Source organism: Motacilla alba, chromosome 13, assembly GCF_015832195.1.
Source record: "Motacilla alba alba isolate MOTALB_02 chromosome 13, Motacilla_alba_V1.0_pri, whole genome shotgun sequence".
NCBI classification, from domain to species: domain Eukaryota; kingdom Metazoa; phylum Chordata; class Aves; order Passeriformes; family Motacillidae; genus Motacilla; species Motacilla alba.
Genome location: NC_052028.1, coordinates 2,111,786 through 2,124,627, shown reverse-complemented (window position 1 = coordinate 2,124,627; position 12,842 = coordinate 2,111,786). Strand labels below are relative to the sequence as shown.

General features: G+C 56.8%; 3 protein-coding genes across 3 annotated transcripts in view; all 3 read left to right on the top strand.

Annotated features, from left to right (window-relative positions):
* Positions 1-12,842, top strand: part of LOC119706656 (protocadherin gamma-A6-like) — a 206,834-nt gene that overhangs the window by 97,724 nt on the left and 96,268 nt on the right. The window lies entirely within an intron of this gene.
* LOC119706638 (protocadherin gamma-B5-like) lies at positions 5,147-7,647 on the top strand. The gene has a single exon (XM_038150555.1). The coding sequence runs from the start codon at positions 5,167-5,169 to the stop codon at positions 7,645-7,647; it is 2,481 nt and encodes an 826-aa protein (XP_038006483.1). The 5' UTR covers positions 5,147-5,166.
* Positions 7,654-12,728, top strand: LOC119706727 (protocadherin gamma-A5-like). Its single transcript, XM_038150671.1, has one exon. It carries the CDS (start codon positions 9,626-9,628, stop codon positions 12,122-12,124), a length of 2,499 nt encoding a protein of 832 aa, XP_038006599.1. The 5' UTR covers positions 7,654-9,625; the 3' UTR covers positions 12,125-12,728.

The following is a 12,842-nucleotide window of genomic DNA, read 5'->3' as shown; positions in this document are numbered from 1 at the left end:
AGCAATGTGAGGTTCATCTCCCCAGAGTAATTGTCCAGAAGATCTGCATTCCAGCTGCATGGAGAACCCTGTGAGGTTCTTGCTCAGTGTTTGCATGTCATCATAATTGTGTCATTTCAATGTTTAATTTTGTACTTATGTAGGATGGTGTATGAGAAGAGCGAGCTACGTATTCAATGGCTATTAACCTGTCGTCAGTCATCTACTCTGAGTTATATAACCCAGCAGAGTGTAGGGAGCTCTTCAACTCTGCAGGTGTTGACTTTGAGTCTCGTTCTTCTGATGACCTGAAGATGGTTCATTTGTGTTTGTAGGTGAAAAGGGAGAGACCTCCCTAGACATGTTTCTGGAAAATGTCTCTGTAATAAATGCTTTTCTTGTCCCATGGCTAGGGTGAGATGTCAAATCGTAGCAATAGGAAGGAGATACTCTCCGAGCAACTCTTCTTTTGATGGAGTCTCTCTAAATTGTGAAGATCTGTGCTGAGCACGGGAGCTGTGAAGGGTTAGGAGGGAGTGCTGGGTGTGTGGTGTGTGAGCAGGTCCTGGTGGAGACATGGCATGTGTTGTGCTGATGCCCAGGGCTATTGCTGGCCCTCTGAAAATGAGTCAGGAGGAGCCTTATGATTTCCTGTTGTGTGACTGAAATGGCCCAGTTTGGGCTCCATGTTCCTTTGCATCGGGAGTGGTAGTCTCACATCCTGTGAGGAGTCCATGTGCTGAAGCATGGTGGTGCTGCGTTTGAGGTGATACTGGGGTGTGTGGGTCTGTGCCAGAGCTGGTAATAATTTATGGCCCATATGACATTTCCCACTTGATCAAATAACTGGGAGAAGAGAATACTCCTAGTTGTGATGCTTGGGCTCTGAGAAGCTGTGCACATGAGTTTTCTTCCAGTGGTGTCTGTGTGCAAAGTTGGCTGTCCTGTTGTGTTTGGAGAGAGAGAAGAAGTCTGTGTCTCCAGAGGCAGGGCTGGTGCTGGAGTTCACTGTGCTGCAGTTCAAAATGCAGGAATGAATGGTGTCCAGTTCTGTTTGTGCCAGGAGTTAGCTGAGGCCCACAGCTGTGGTTCCAAACTTTTTCTTCCTCTTGCTATCCAAGGACATGACAGTCTGGGGCCTGTGTAGTGAGCTCCTGTGTGAGGCCCCTGTGTATTGGTTCCAGTCCAGTTTCCTGGGCTGTGTATATACTGCAGCTGAGCAATCTGCAAGGGGAGGACATGACTGATACTCTCCTGGTGTTTGCCCATTCTTGGCTGGGTTGATTTCAGTTTTCTTTGATATTTTCTTTAGTTTGGTTTGGGTTGTTTGTTGGTTTGTTTGTATTTTTGTCAAGGAGTAAAGCTGATCCTCCCAGCTGTGCCTGGCAATCCTGCAAACTCCAAACCATGTAATTCTCCAGTGGGGAGAGTATCTCTCCTCCATCCCTTGAAGCTGTACATGTAATCATATTATCCTGGAAGCACAGAATCATGGAATGGTTTGTGCTGCAAAGGACCTTAAAGCTGCTCTTGTTCCAGCTCCTGTGCCATGGGCAGGGGCATCTTCCACCAGAGCAGGTTGCTCAGAGCCCCGGCCAGCCTGACCTTGGGTATTTCCTTCCAGAAATACAACTCATGAAGGGATGTTTGCCCAAGGCGTTGCTTTCTCTGTGGCCAACGTGGAGGCAAAATGTTGGTTTGTGTTGCTGGTGAAAGGGAAGGCTGTGAATGCAGAGTGAGGAGGGTGAGAGCTCAGTTCTGTGCCGGGCAAATCGGTGACTCAGTGTGGGTTTGGCAGAGGAATGGTTTGATTTTGTGCTTGGTGCCAAGGGCAGAGCCATTGCTGTTCTGATCCTGGTTTCTCTGTCATGAACAACAATGACAGTCCTCCAACCATAACATTTTCCTCAGTAACTGTTTGTGTAGAAGCATGATTGTTGGCTGGAAGAGGTAATTATTCCTGTGTGAAACCTCCATTATCTGTATCTCTGTGCCACACTGTGCTAGAGAGTTTCTTGGGTGTTATATTTACACTTTCATTCATGCGTTTGTTTCCAGGAAGGGTGCAGCTCATTTCCACAATTCTGGTCATTACTTTCAAATATGAAACAGTGACTGTTGCTTTTCATCACATCTTTACTTCAGCCACCTCAGACTGAGCAGTGTTTGTGCAGAATAGGAAGCAGAAGTGATGGGGGAATCTGTTGAAATTTTTCAGAAGATTTACCTTGAGGAAAAGGCTGATGAGAAGCTGTTTAAAGTGATGGTTTCATAACTGTGCGAGGTGTGCAGGCCATGCAGTAGAAAACATTGCCAAGGAGAGGAGTAATTCTTCAAATGAACCCATTATTTTATCTTACCGTGTATGTCCTCAGTGTCACACACTTGCAGCTTGAGAATTCAGTGATTTCTACATGCTCTCAGGGATGAACTTTAATGTCTGCAATAAAGGCCGAGGAGACTTCTCTGTGAGCATTTCTGACTATTCATTGCCTTCTAATGATTGTCTGAGTGTTCTTGCCTTATCCAATTCATATTTTTGGGTATTCTGTGTGGTTTTTTTTTTTTTTTATTTTCTTTTGTTTTTCCTTGATTTACTCAGAATGTGGGTATAATTTTTATTATCAACAAGCCATATTTTTTTAGCAACGTATGGTGTGCTAATGTCCCCGGCTCTTGTTTCAGTGGGAGTGGAAGTTGGGAGATGTGAGAGTGACTTTGTGTTCTGTTCCTGATGGGAGAAATAGATGTAAACATGACTTTGGTAGACTTTGCCTCTCTGTGGAACAGAGCATGTGATAAAGAAGGGGAGCAGATTCCCTCTCAGCCAATGTTGTGGTGAGCCATTCTCAGTTGGATGACTGCTGATCTTTTAGTAGGGTTGTTTATCATTTGTGTGCTCTGGAATCCCTCAGCTCCTTCTCCTCACGGTGGTGAGCAGACAATTGTACCTCCGTTCATGGTGTGGCTGCAGTGCATGATCACCTCATGATAGATTTGAGCAGGGAGGAGATGGCCACAAGCAAAACCTGAGAGTGGCCTGGCGTGGAAGACAGAGCAGAGAGGGGAGCTCTGTGTGTGAGGCTGGAGAAAAACTCGGTCATTGCCGTGCTTGTCACATGTCGTGGATGACACCAGGCTGGGCCTGATGGAGGGCAGTGTGATTTGAGTTGCTTCTGTAGGGCAAGGGAGACCTAGCAGAAGTTGTTGCATCTGTCCATTTCCATGTGTTTCCAACTCTTGCCATGCTGGTTGTGATGAGCTCAGGCTCAGGGTGTCTGATCCCATGTGGAAGGTCTCCTCTGTGCCAGCTGCCCAAGTGCAGGTGCAGCTCCCACTCACACCTGTGATGTTGCAGCTGTGCAGAGGAAGGGTTTCATGAGCACTCCTGGTGTGCTCAGCCAGGAACATTTGGTCTGTGCTGTAAAATGCAGAATCATCTCTGCTGGAGTCATCAAAGGGCAGAGTGGCCGCCCAGCCCAGCCCAGATTGCCACGCACAGAGCAGGGGCCAGTGGGAGAAGGTGTGCAGTGTCCCCCAGGCCATGGCCCAGAGGAACATGCTGGGCAATCAGCTGGAGGCTGTGAGATGGCTGCGGAGCAGGCTGGAGAGGCAGCTGCAGAGAGTTACAGACGGTGGCTGCGTGTCCAGGTGGAGAGCAGTGCTGTGCGCTGTCTGCACTGGGATCAATGCTGTTCCGTACCCTCACAGCAATGGGATCAGGCACAGCCTCGGTGAATTCGCAGGGACACCAAGCTGAGCTCCTTAGTGACAGGTCAGGGCTGGTGTTTATGGATGAGCTGGAGGAGCAGAGCTGTGCAAACTTCACGGCGTTCCAGAGGGCCAAGTGCAAGGTCCTGCACGTGGCTCAGGGCAATCTCCAGTCCAAACAGAGAGTAGGAGATAGAGAGCAGCCTTGCAGAGAAGTGCTTTGGGTCACTGCTGGATGCTGAACGGGACATGAGCTGGGGATGTCCACTTGCTGCCCCGCTTGCACCTGGGGTTGCATAACCAGTCGGATGACCAGCAAGAAGAGGAAGGTGGTCATCTCCCTCTACGCTTCATTGGCCACAGAGATTGTCAAAGAACTGTAACATCTCTGCCATGAAGAAGCTCTGACAAAACTCATGTCCTTAAGCCTGAGAAAATAAAGCTTTGTGTAGAATTCATTGTGTCTTTTCAATTTCTAAAAAAATCCTTGTAAGAAAGATTGAAGGAGATTTCTTTAGGCGTAGATTAGACAAAATGTTTAGGATGAGGATGGTGAGACACTGGAATGAGTTTCCCAGAAATATTATGGATGTGCCACCGTTGGAAGGCTTCAAGGACGGGTTGGATGGGCCTTTCAGTAAGCTGGTGCAGTGAAGGATGCCCCTGCCTGTGACTGATGAGTGGGTTCAATTATTTCAAAGGATCCATTCAAGCCAGAGAATTCTTCGGGTCTATGAAAGTCTCATGGAGGCTTTGCATTTCTGTCATCAGGTCCTGAAATAGGGAGATGCAAAAGAAGCAAGTTTTCTGAACCAGAAACAACAGAGAAATGTTTTGCTTAGCATAAAGATAAAAGCATTGCTTTAGACCAAACTATACCTCAACTAAATTCGACCCAGGACAGAAAGCAGAATTTGAGGTACATGACAGAGTACTTATAGATTTCCCTGGCTATAGGCTTATATACAGTTTCCTGTTTCCTTAGTTGTCTCTTGATACTGTTAAGACAAACTGAGTTCCGGTGTTTCTTGCTTTGCCGTACACGTTTGCTTCCCTATATGGATTGGTACTGAAAAAGCCGGCATGAAGGCGTTAAACAGCGTGCGGGAGTTTTAAATGTATTTAAAGTCGCGTTTAGGGCCTGAGCCGCGCCCAAAGCCGGGCCCCGCCGAGCGCGGCCATCGGGCGGCTGCAGCGGCGCGGCGGCGCCTCCGGGTGTCGCTGTTGGCCGCCGCCGAGCGCCGCTGCAGCCGCCGCCGCCGCCGCCGCAGCGTCCTGCCCCCGCAGGCTGCTCGCTCGCCCGGCGCCGGCCACAGCGGCAGCGGCAGCGGCGGCGAGAGGCGGCGAGGGGCGGCGCGCCGGGCTCGGTGCCTTTCGGCGGTGTCGGCCGCGGGCGGCGAGAGCGGCTGGAAGGGCGGCGGGGGTGGCGGCAGGAGGCAGGAGCGCGGCGAGCGCGGCGAGCGCGGCGGGCGGAGAATGGCGGGGAGGCGGCGGCAGAGGCGCGGGCCGGGCGGCGGGCGAGCGCTGCTGGCCGCGGTGCTGCTGTGCGTGTGCTGCCGGGCGGCGGCCGAGCGGGTCCGCTACGCCATCGCCGAGGAGCTGGGCAGAGGCTCGCTCGTGGGGCCGCTGGCGCGGGACCTGGGGCTCAGCGCCGACGAGCTGCCGGCGCGCAAGCTGCGGCTGAGCGACGAGAAGCAATACTTCACGGTGAATGAGGAGAACGGGAACCTGTACGTGAACGAGAGGCTGGACCGGGAGGAGATGTGCGGCGACTCGGCGACCTGCTCCGTCAGCTTCGAGGCGCTGGTGCACAACCCGCTGAACATTTTCCAGGTCGAGGTGTCCATTGAAGATGTGAATGACAACTCCCCGGTGTTCAGCAAAGCTGTATTGGATCTCGAGATTGGTGAATGGAGGCTTCCCGGGACTCGTTTTCCTTTGGAGATGGCTCATGATGCAGACGTGGGCAGCAATTCGCTGCTGACTTACCAACTCATCAGCAACCCGTCCTTCTCCCTGGCCATGAAGGACAGACCGGACGGAAACAAACTGGAATTAGTTCTGGAGAGCGCCTTGGACCGAGAGAGCCAAAGTTCCTATGAGCTGGTGCTGACGGCAGTGGATGCCGGGGACCCCGTGAGGTCCGGGACTGTCGAGATTCGGGTCAACGTGACAGACGCCAATGACAACCCACCCATATTCGCGCAGGACCGGTACCGCGTGAGCCTGCGGGAGGACGCGCTGCCAGGTTCAGCAGTAGTCAACCTGTCGGCCACAGACGCCGACACAGGCACCAACGCCCGCATCACATATGCCTTCGGGAAAATGCCGGCAAAGGTGCTTCAGAAGTTCGTGCTCGATGCAGAGAGTGGGTCTATCACGCTGCAGGAGGCAGTAGACTTTGAGGAGACGAGTACGTATAACCTGGCTGTGGAGGCAAAGGACGGAGGGGGGTTGGTGGCACACTCTAAGGTGGAGGTGGAGGTGCTGGATGTGAATGACAATGCACCGGAGATCACGATACTGTCACTGTCTAGCCCAGTGCCCGAGGACGCTCCGGTGGGAACTGTGGTGGCTCTGCTGAAGGTGCGGGACAGAGACTCGGGCGAGAACGGTCAGGTGTCGTGCGAGCTGTCGGGCGAGGCGGCGCTGTCGCTGGTGGCGTCGTCGGGCGGCTCGTACAAGGTGGTGACGGCGAGCGCGCTGGACCGCGAGCAGGCGTGCGAGCACCGCGTGACGGTGGTGGCCCGGGACCGGGGCAGGCCGGCGCTGCGGAGCAGCAGGGAGCTGGTGCTGGAGGTGTCGGACGTGAACGACAACGCGCCGGTGTTCGAGGAGGCGGCGTACAGCGCGTACGTGGCGGAGAACAACGCGGCGGGCGCGCTGGTGCTGCGCGTGCAGGCGCGGGACGCGGACGCGGGCGCCAACGGGCGCGTGAGCTACTGGCTGGCGGGCGGCAGCGCGGGCGCGGCGGGCGCGGCGCCGCTCGTGTCGGTGGAGGCGCGGAGCGGCGCGCTGTACGCGCAGCGCTCCTTGGACTACGAGCGGTGCCGCGAGTTCGCGGTGGCCGTGCGGGCGCAGGACGGCGGCTCGCCGGCGCGCAGCTCCACGGCCACGGTGCGCGTCTTCGTGCTGGACCGCAACGACAACGCGCCCAGGGTGCTGTGGCCGGCGGCGGCGGCGGCGGCGGCGGCGGGAGAGGCGGCGGGAGGGGCGGCGGCGCCTTTCGAGGTGGTGCCGCGCTCGGCCGAGGCCGGCTACCTGGTGGCCAAGGTGGTGGCGGTGGACGCGGACGCGGGGCGCAACGCGTGGCTGTCGTACGAGCTGGTGGCGGCGTCGGAGCCGGCGCTGTTCCGCGTGGGGCTGCACAGCGGCGAGGTGCGCACGGCGCGCGCCGTGTCCGAGCGGGACGCGGCCAAGCAGCGTGTGGTGGCCGTGGTGAAGGACCACGGGCAGCCGGCGCTGTCGGCCACGGCCACGCTGCACGTGGTGCTGGCCGAGAGCTTGCAGGAGGCGCTGCCGGAGCTGAGCGAGCGGCCGGCGGGCGCCGAGGCGGCGGCGGCGGCGGCGGCCGAGCTGCAGTTCTACCTGGTGCTGGCGCTGGCGCTGCTGTCGGCGCTCTTGGTGCTGAGCGTGGCGCTGGCCGTGCTGGCGCGGCTGCGCCGGGCCGGGCCGCCCGCCGTGCTGCGCTGCCTGGGCGCGCAGCGCTTCTCGCTGGCCGGCGCCGCCTTCCCGGCCGACTTCTGCGAGGGCACCTTGCCCTACTCCTACAACCTGTGCGTGGCGCCGCCGGCCCGCGCCCCGCCCGAGGCCGCTTGGCCGCCGCCGCCGGTGCCCATCCTGTCGGCGGAGGAGCTTCTGGCCGGGGATTCCTGCGACAAGCCGAGCCCGAGCAGTAACCTTCTTGTGGGAGAGCCGCCGGCCGACCCGGATGCACCGCAGGTCTGTAAAGAGTGAGCTTCTTCTGGTTTAAAAATTTCGGAATCATCTTCATTGTTCACCGGGTATTCTTTGCGTAGTGTCAGTGGGGATTTGTCGTGTGTAATCCCACTTAGCGCCCAATGTTTTTCATTTTTTCTCGGTAACATCCTCAGCTGACAGGCGTCGGCAATAGCTCCGCTTTTCGGCTAGTAGCAGCCTTTGTCATTGTTTCTTCTTGTTTCTCGGAGTCGTGTTCATGTGAGTTGCACAGTCCTGTCTCTGTGACGGACTGAATTAAGGAACGGCTATCCCCCGTTCACTGAGAGCAGGAAGCACTCGGTTCTTCCATGGTTAAAGGTTCAGCTTCAGGTTCCAGTTTTTTTCTTCAACACTTGAGGTCTGTAAATAAGAATGTGTTAGCAACATAGAAAGCAGATTGGTATTCTGTGGAAAGGAATGGCAGATTCTGCATGACGGAATTGATGAAAAAGGAAAAATAGAAAGCACTGACATATAGTGTTGGAGATATTTCCTTCCTGATTGATTTGTTCAGAAAGGGTGTGCTTGGAACTCGTGTACAGCTTTACCGAAACCCGTTCTTTAAAATTGTTTTGTCCCTGTTATATTTAGCAAGAAAACGAATATGGAAAGTTCTGTTCTTCATCCTGAGTGACAAAAGAGATTGTCGGGAGGAAACGCAGTAGTGAGGCTTGATGGCTTCGTTTATGTGTCCTGGCTCGCAGTTCGATCTCTTTTGCTCTTCATGATCTTTATTTCGTACACTGGTGAGAGTGTTGAAAGATTTCTGTTTCAGAGATTTTTATTTTTCTACCGTTTTTTCACATAAACGTTGGGTATTTTAGTAGATCACAAAAATATCAAGATCAGCAAATGTTTGCATTTCTGTTTACTAGGATAGACCTCTGAGATATGAAGGGATGCCATATCAGGGGGATTGGCCAGAGGAGGGTTTAGGCGCTTGAATCAAGGCAATTTGCACATTGAGTAGTGGTCACCTCAGTTTCAAGAGTTGTACTTTTGTTCTACGGTTCCATAATTATTTTCCTGAATGCATATCTTAGGAACGTCAATAAGAGATAGTTAGATGAGTAGTTGACTAACGAGCTTCAGTGCTTCACACATTGATTTATGAAAAAAGGAAACTGGCAGTGATTTGATTAAATGTAAATCTGTATGAACTAAGGTGAACTAGGTGTATCGTTGGAGAAGATTATAAATATTTGAAATCCTGAAACTTTCTTTTGAGAGTTTCAGCTGCATCTTTATTTTTACCCGTAATTCAATCCTGTAACAATTGGCTCCCTAACTTCAGGAAGCGTGCAATTGCTGTCGACCCGTTCGCCTTAATAAACCTGAGAGCTCTGGATTTTTTGGTTGTGATATCTTCCCGTTTTCTCTTTTAGAGCCTGTTGTTGAAGATGCTTTTGAACAAAAAGGTTAAGAGCAGCAATAAGCTAGAGGGTGAAATCCGAAAATTCTGTTTTAATTGACATATGATGACATTGGTAAGGGGTTAGATTCCCGTGCGGTTGAGGAACCCCGCGCACGGAATGCCTCTGCCGCCCTCCCGAAGGTGATAGCCTGGAGGATGGAAGCAGAGAGCGGCTGGAGAAATGCGGAGGCAGGAGATCGGCGCTGGACGAAAAGCGACATGTCCGTGGCGCCTGTCGCCTGTGCGGAGCAAGGCAGGGCGGGCAGCGCCGGGCAGCGCTCGGTGCCTGCAGTGCCGGGAGGAGGCTGCGGGCGCCGCTGTTGACCGAGAGGAGCGAGAGGGAGCTCGGAGCGCCGCAGCCCCGCCCGCTGCGGAGCGGCTCAGTCGCTCGCTCGCTCGTTCCCTGTCCGAACGTGCGGTCCGCGATCGTCCCCGCGGTGCCGGTCCATTGTGCAGCCAGGCGGAGGCAGCGGCAGCTGCGCACGGTGCAGGAGCTGAGAGCATTGAGCCGCAGCGGGATTGGATCGCCGGTGTTGCGGTGCCGGCGGTGCCGCGGCGGCGATGTGCGCGGCGGGGAGGCGCTGGGGCCGGCGGCAGCGAGCTCTGCTCTGGGCCGTGCTGCTGGCAGCGTGGGAGGCGGCGTGGGGGCAGCTGCGCTACTCGGTGCCCGAGGAGATGCCCAAGGGCTCCTTCGTGGGCGACGTGGCCAAGGACCTGGGGCTGCAGTTGCCGGAGATCCGAGACCGAGGCGCCCGCGTTGTCTCCGAAGGTAGGACGCAGTATTTCGCTGTGCACGGGAAGACGGGACATTTAGTGACGGCGGAGAGGATCGACAGAGAGCAGCTGTGTGAGAGCGTGCAGCAATGCGTGCTGCGCTGTGAGCTGATAGTGGAGGGGGAAATGAAGTTTTATGAAATACACGTGGAAATCACGGATATTAACGACAACGCGCCCAGCTTCAAGGACATTGAGCTGGAACAGAAAATGAGCGAGACGACAGCCGCGGGGTCGCGGTTTCCCTTGCCCGAGGCACACGATCCGGACTCGGGCCGGAATTCCCTGCAGAGCTACGAGCTGAGCGGTGACGAGCACTTCTCGCTGGCCGTGCAGGCGGGCCCCGGCGGCGATCAGCGTCCCGAGCTGGTGCTGGCGAAGGCGCTGGACCGGGAGGAGGCGGCGTTTCACGAGCTGGTGCTGCGGGCGAGGGACGGCGGCGATCCGGCCCGGACGGGCACGGCTCGGATCCGCGTGACCGTGCTGGACGCGAACGACAACGCGCCGGTGTTCAGCCAGGCGGAGTACACGGTGCGTGTGCCCGAGGACGTGCCCGTGGGCTCCGTCCTCGTCACTGTCACGGCCACCGACACGGACGAGGGGCCAAACGGGCAGGTGAAATACTCGTTTAAGAAAATCACGGAGAAAGCCTCGAAGATATTCTACTTGGACTCTAATGCTGGAGAGATCACGCTGTTGCGGAGCTTGGACTTCGAGGAAGGTACCGCCTACGAACTGGAGGTGCAGGCGCATGATGGGGGCGGACTTTTCGACACTGCCAAAGTCACGATCGCCGTCACGGATATAAACGACAACGTGCCAGAGATTTCCGTGCGGTCGGCACTAAGCGAGATCTCTGAAGACGCACCCTCGGGAACTGCGGTAGCCCTTTTGTACGTGCAGGACCGGGACTCGGGGGCTAACGGTGAGGTGCGCTGCTCGCTCGACAAAGATATTCCGTTCCGGCTTCAAAGGTCGCAGGGCAATTACTACAGCGTGGTGACGGCAGGAGAGCTGGACCGGGAGCAGGTGTCGGAGTACAACGTGACGATGCGGGCGGCCGACGGCGGGCGGCCGGCGCTGCAGAGCAGCGCGGTGCTGGCGCTGCGGGTGCTGGACGTGAACGACAACGCGCCGGTGTTCGCGGAGGAGCGCTACAGCGCGCGGCTGGCGGAGAACAACGCGGCGGGCGCGCTGGTGCTGACGGTGCGCGCCACGGACGCGGACTGGGGGCAGAACGCGCGCGTGCGCTACCGGCTGGCGGAGGGGCGGGTGCGGGGCGCGCCGCTGTCGTCGTACGTGTCGGTGCAGGCGGAGACGGGCGCGCTGTACGCGCTGCGCTCCTTGGACTACGAGCAGCTGCGCGAGCTGCAGCTGTGGGTGCGTGCGGAGGACGGCGGCGCGCCGGCGCTCGGCAGCAACGTGTCGGTGCGGCTGGAGGTGCTGGACGAGAACGACAACGCGCCGCAGGTGCTGTACCCGCCGGCGGCCGCGGCGCTGGGCTCGGGCGCCGCGTGGTCGGGCGTGGAGCTGGCGCCGCGGCGCTCGGAGGCCGGCGCGCTGGTGGCCAAGGTGGTGGCGGTGGACGCGGACGCGGGGCAGAACGCGTGGCTGTCCTACGAGCTGGCCAAGGCCACGGAGCCGGGGCTGTTCCGCGTGGGGCTGCACAGCGGCGAGGTGCGCACGGCGCGCTCGCCGCTGGCCCGCGACGCGGCGCGCCACAGCCTGGTGGTGCTGGTGCGGGACCACGGGCGGCCGGCGCTGTCGGCCACGGCCACGCTGAGCGTGGTGCTGGCCGAGAGCGTGGCCGAGCTGCTGGCCGAGCTGGGCAGCGCGGCCGACGAGGCGGCGGCGCCGGGCGAGCCGGCCGCCAGCCTGACGCGCTGGCTCGTGCTGGCCGTGGCCGCCGTGTCGTGCCTCTTCGTGGCCTTCCTGCTGCTGCTGCTGGCGCTGCGCCTGCGCCGCTGCCACCGCCGCCAGCTGCTGCCGCCGGACGGCGGCGCCTTGCGCGGCGTGCCCGTGTCGCACTTCGTGGGCATCGACGGCGTGCGCGCCTTCCTGCAGTCCTACTCGCACGACGTGTCGCTCACGGCCGACTCGCGCAAGAGCCAGCTGCGCCTCTCGGCCGCCGCCTGCTGCGACACCCTCCCGGCCCGGCCGCCGCCCGACGAGCCCGCGCCGCTGCTCGGGGACGAGGATCTTGCCGGCGCTCCTCCCGTGGATTCCGCCTCTGTGCCGGTGAGTTACTCATGCCAGAAGGCAAGATTTCGCTCAGCGTTGCTTTAGTTCGTCTTGCTACGGGGTCGTGGACGTGTAGTCAGTTCTTGGAGGAGATAGAAGTGATTCTGCTCCTGGCTGCGTCATTTTTTCGGGTCTTTGTGTTTTTTCTTCTGCCAGGTCCTTTCTGGTTTTGTCACCTTACCCGTTTCATACAGTCTTCCTCTCTGTGTTCGCTCTTCCGAAGGGATGTATTGTCAGAGAAGGGAATTTCCCGTTATTAGCAGAATCCGATGTCTTCCCGATTGGCATTGTGCTCGAGTGGAGTGACATCCTCTTGAATGAGATGCTGACATCGTTTCTATTTCTCTAAGCCTTTGGTTTTTCTCATGATAATCTGGTGAGCAAGAACAGTGTTTGCCTTCATCTATGCTCTGGTCTTTCTGCATGTTTTGGAGGAATGTGTGTGGTTGCATATGAAGGGCCTCTGGGGGAAATAGCAGAGGTGGTTTGCTGCTCCCATGTCTTATGAATTTGGTTTTTTAAGGATGGATATGCCTTGGCTTGAAAATCCCTCTTATGGCAAGAGCCGTACCAGGGCAGAAGGGGACCAATTCAGGTTACAGGTGACAAGGTGAGGAGGGAGAACAATGTCCCTGTGCAGATTTCCACCACCTTAACCTCTTCTAGAAGGCTTCGCCTTTCTGCCTTCCAGAAGTTGGAGCTTTCTTCACAGTTCTCCAATGACCAAACAGATGCATTCTCCACCTTCCAGAGATGTAAAGAG